Consider the following 3,674-nt stretch of genomic DNA (forward strand, 5'->3'; position numbering starts at 1 on the left):
TCTAAATACTGTATGAGCACAACAGAAAGTGTCCAGCAGATGGCAGACGACATGGTTGAGAGTATAATGGCATGACGATAGATATTTGAAGCAGAAGATGTCAGATTGGATCTAATTTTTGAATAAACGTATAATTTCTGTTTCAACTTAGTGGTTAAGACTTGTACCTGATCACGATAAGTCAAATGAGAATCCAAAGTAATTCCAAGATACAGTATTTGCAGGTAGTGACAATATCAAGGGGTTTGTTTAAAAAGGTGAGATGATTTGTTATATTGAAATTAAAGTCTGAATCTTCTCAAATTAAGTGAAATAATCTGCCAGTGCAGAAAGATAATCACACTTGGTAAGACATCTTGAAATAATTTTGAGGCCAACACATTAAATAATGTAACATATTCTGCTTTTGGTTATTATATAGGTCTCGAAACAAGATCAAAAACACTTTTTGCCTGAATGTAAGACGGAAAAAATTCTGCGGTGAAGTGAAGTTAAAGCCCCCGTCTTTTCCTGTTCCAGTGTGTTTCCACGAGAATTGAAGGAGGTCTTTGCATCGTGGAGACAGGAGTGCAGTAACCGGGGTCGACCGGACATCAGTGAGCGGTTGATCAGCGCCTCCTTGTTCCTGCGCTTCCTGTGTCCCGCCATCATGTCGCCGTCCCTCTTTCATTTGATGCAGGAGTACCCCGACGATCGCACGGCGCGCACGCTCACGCTCATCGCTAAAGTCACACAGAACTTGGCCAACTTCACCAAGTGAGCATCGGTTCCTGCTCAGCCATCGTCTTACACCACGTCTCGGTTCAGGAGGTTCAGGTGTGTTCTGACTTTTCTGTTTGCTTCCAGGTTTGGGAACAAGGAGGAGTACATGTCTTTCATGAACCAGTTCCTGGAGCACGAGTGGACCAACATGCAGCGTTTCCTGCTGGAAATCTCCAACCCGGAGACCATCTCCAACACGGCGGGCTTTGAGGGTTACATCGACCTGGGCAGGGAGCTCTCCACGCTGCACTCCCTTCTCTCTGAGGTGGTCTCTCAGATGGACCAGGTACTGAAGAAGGAAAAACTAAGGAAATGTCACGAGAAAAGTTTTTTTTTTTTTTTTTTTATTATCATTTTCCAAATTTTTATGGAACAAATTCATCTCAGTTTTCAATCAGTCAGCCTGAACGATACAGATTTATTCTCACCCTGCATGTAGATGTTTCTCAGTAAAGATGAGATCCAAAAGATTTCCTCAGGGAGTAAAACCTGCTTAGACTGAGGCAGGATGTTTACCCTGCATTCATCAATAATTCATCGTTTTATTAATAAGGAGTACACAGGAGGAGAGTCCTGAATAATCACTCTTCAGACATATTAGCAGTGGATCATTCAGAGGTTTTTCATTGAAAATTTTAGATTCCTTTTTTTAAATAAATCCCAGTTTTACTGAGACTTAAGTCCCACAGACGTCCTGTTGCAGAGGGCACATGGTCAACACGTTCTCACTCCCAACTCATCACCATATTGATGCTTGGTCAGGTACCATCTGCGTTCAGTTTTGGACGTGTCGGGTACCCCCTCACGTCACTTATTGATGCTTGCGTCTTTTCCAGGTTGCGCCACATAGGGTTGTGGTTAATTTGAGGGATCAGGGTTAATGATTAAAGGGGCAATATTATGTGTTTCTCAGGCATATATTTAAATACTATACTATAATAAAGTATATATGTCACCTTTAGTTGTTATTAAAATGCTGTTTTTATGTTAAATAGAAAATAAACTTATCTTCTCATCACTTCCTCTTCTTAACACCTTGAAATTGGCCTCTGTCTCTTTAAGAACCTCTTGCGTCTGTCCCGTCCATTTCACTGCGGGGATGGGGGGGTCGCGTGTGCGCTATGATGCAGTTTACTTGACATCTGAAAATATATTTCCTCAAAAGATATTTTTAATCTGAAAAGAGCTTCACTGAGTGAGAGGTAGGAGCTCAGCAGACAGTTTAAGTTTCACTTTCAGTTTCACCCGAGAGAGCCTGCAGGAGTCATGGGCGGGGTGTGTGGGGAGAGGGGGTGAGGGGGAGGGCGCTCTGCCATGAGGAAGTGTGGCTTAAAGACACGTCCCAGGGTTGTTCCTGGTCCCCACCTGTCATTTTGCTCCTCAGCATGGCTTCCTAAATACGTTGCAGGATTTCGCAAACATGCGTGAATGAGTCAAAGTAAGGCTTTGGGCATGTTTTTATGAGAGTTTAACATTATAACATGATATAAAACTCAAAAATTTATTTTACATGATATTGCCCCTTTTATTTTAGGTACTGAGGTCAGGGTTAGGATGTCTAAAGCCTGAAACATACTCGCTCCGACACCGACAGGTCGACACGCGGTCACGTGGTTGTTTGGCACGGACCTTTCATAGTCCCTGCGCCGAGCTCAGGAAACCCCCCTCCAGCTGAAACATACGTCACTGCATGGAGTTCCCCCGCAACAGCCGATAATGCAGAAAAAAAGTCACTCACCCGACGTATTTGTCCACTTCTGTTCTGGTTTAGCTCCACAGTTTTTATCAGTCAGATTCCTCCGTGCACAACGTCTGTTTTATCTCCATTCATGAGTTTTTCAYGGTTTGACTATCTTTATAAAACTCTGCTTCCTGGTGTCGGCTCTGGGAGCGAGTCGGGATTGTTTTCCCCTCTTTTTTTTCTGAGTGCAGCAGCGCTTTCAACACAAACAAACAAGCCATAAGTTTTTCATGGTTTGACTATCTTATAAGACTCTGCTTTCTAGTCTGGGAGCGAGTCGTTCTTTTTTATTTTTCCCCCGAGCGCAGCACAAACAAACACACCCACAATTAACTTCAGACCAATCACACATTACCGTCGACATGGGAGGGGGGTCAAATGTTCTGCCGGCGGGTTGTGCCAAAAGGGGCTGTCGACACGACGCTGAGAAGCCCGGTGACGTAATTTTCGTCATTAAACTGTGACAACCCGTGCTGACGTCGGCATTTCGCAGGGAGTATGTTTTCAGCTTAAGGCTAATAGAAGTTAAATTTAGGGTCTGGGATGGTTAGTTGTCGCACATTTCCTACTCTTTTCAAAAACATGACAACACGCTCCTCCTCCTCCGTCTCTTCTCGTTAATAACTGATGCGAGTGGGAAACCTGACACATCCAAAACTGGACGCAGACTTTACCTGACCTGGTGTCAGTATGTGACGAGTCGGAAGTGAGAATGAGTTGACATGGTGTGGGGAAATCCCTGAACTCATCAATCAAGTTAAACTGAACAGAACGTAGTGTCGCCTCAGAGACCCTTCATCGTGTTTGTCTCTGCAGAACGCAGCCTCGAAGCTGGGCCCCCTGCCCCGGATCCTGAGGGAGGTCAACACAGCCCTGTCCAACCCGTCCAGTGTCCACATGACACCTGGTCAGTCTTCAGAGCCGGTGCACTCTCCCCCTGCAGAGGCGGCCAGCAGTATTTCCACGGGCCTGCAGAAGATGGTCATCGACAGTGAGCTGTCAGGGTAAGCAGAGCCAGGTCAGGGGCTGGATGATGCTGTGAGGGGTTTTTAGTTTGGTTCTTCTCATTAAAGTTTCCACACCAAGAACATAAGAGGACCCATGTTTCATTAAAGAAAGAAAGAAAGAAAGAAAGAAAGAAAGAAAGAAAGAAAGAAAGAAAGAAAGAAAG

General features: G+C 44.6%; 1 protein-coding gene across 1 annotated transcript in view; it reads left to right on the plus strand.

Moving 5' to 3' along the window:
• Window positions 1–3,674, plus strand: part of LOC106526084 (disabled homolog 2-interacting protein) — a 176,237-nt gene that overhangs the window by 149,979 nt on the left and 22,584 nt on the right. The window contains exons 9-11 of the mRNA XM_014020565.1: window positions 520–756; window positions 847–1,048; window positions 3,320–3,507. Coding sequence (XP_013876019.1) covers window positions 520–756; window positions 847–1,048; window positions 3,320–3,507 — 627 coding nt within the window. The remainder of the gene's footprint in view (window positions 1–519; window positions 757–846; window positions 1,049–3,319; window positions 3,508–3,674) is intronic.

This window comes from Austrofundulus limnaeus, unplaced genomic scaffold (assembly GCF_001266775.1).
Source record: "Austrofundulus limnaeus strain Quisiro unplaced genomic scaffold, Austrofundulus_limnaeus-1.0 Scaffold258, whole genome shotgun sequence".
NCBI classification, from domain to species: Eukaryota; Metazoa; Chordata; class Actinopteri; order Cyprinodontiformes; family Rivulidae; genus Austrofundulus; species Austrofundulus limnaeus.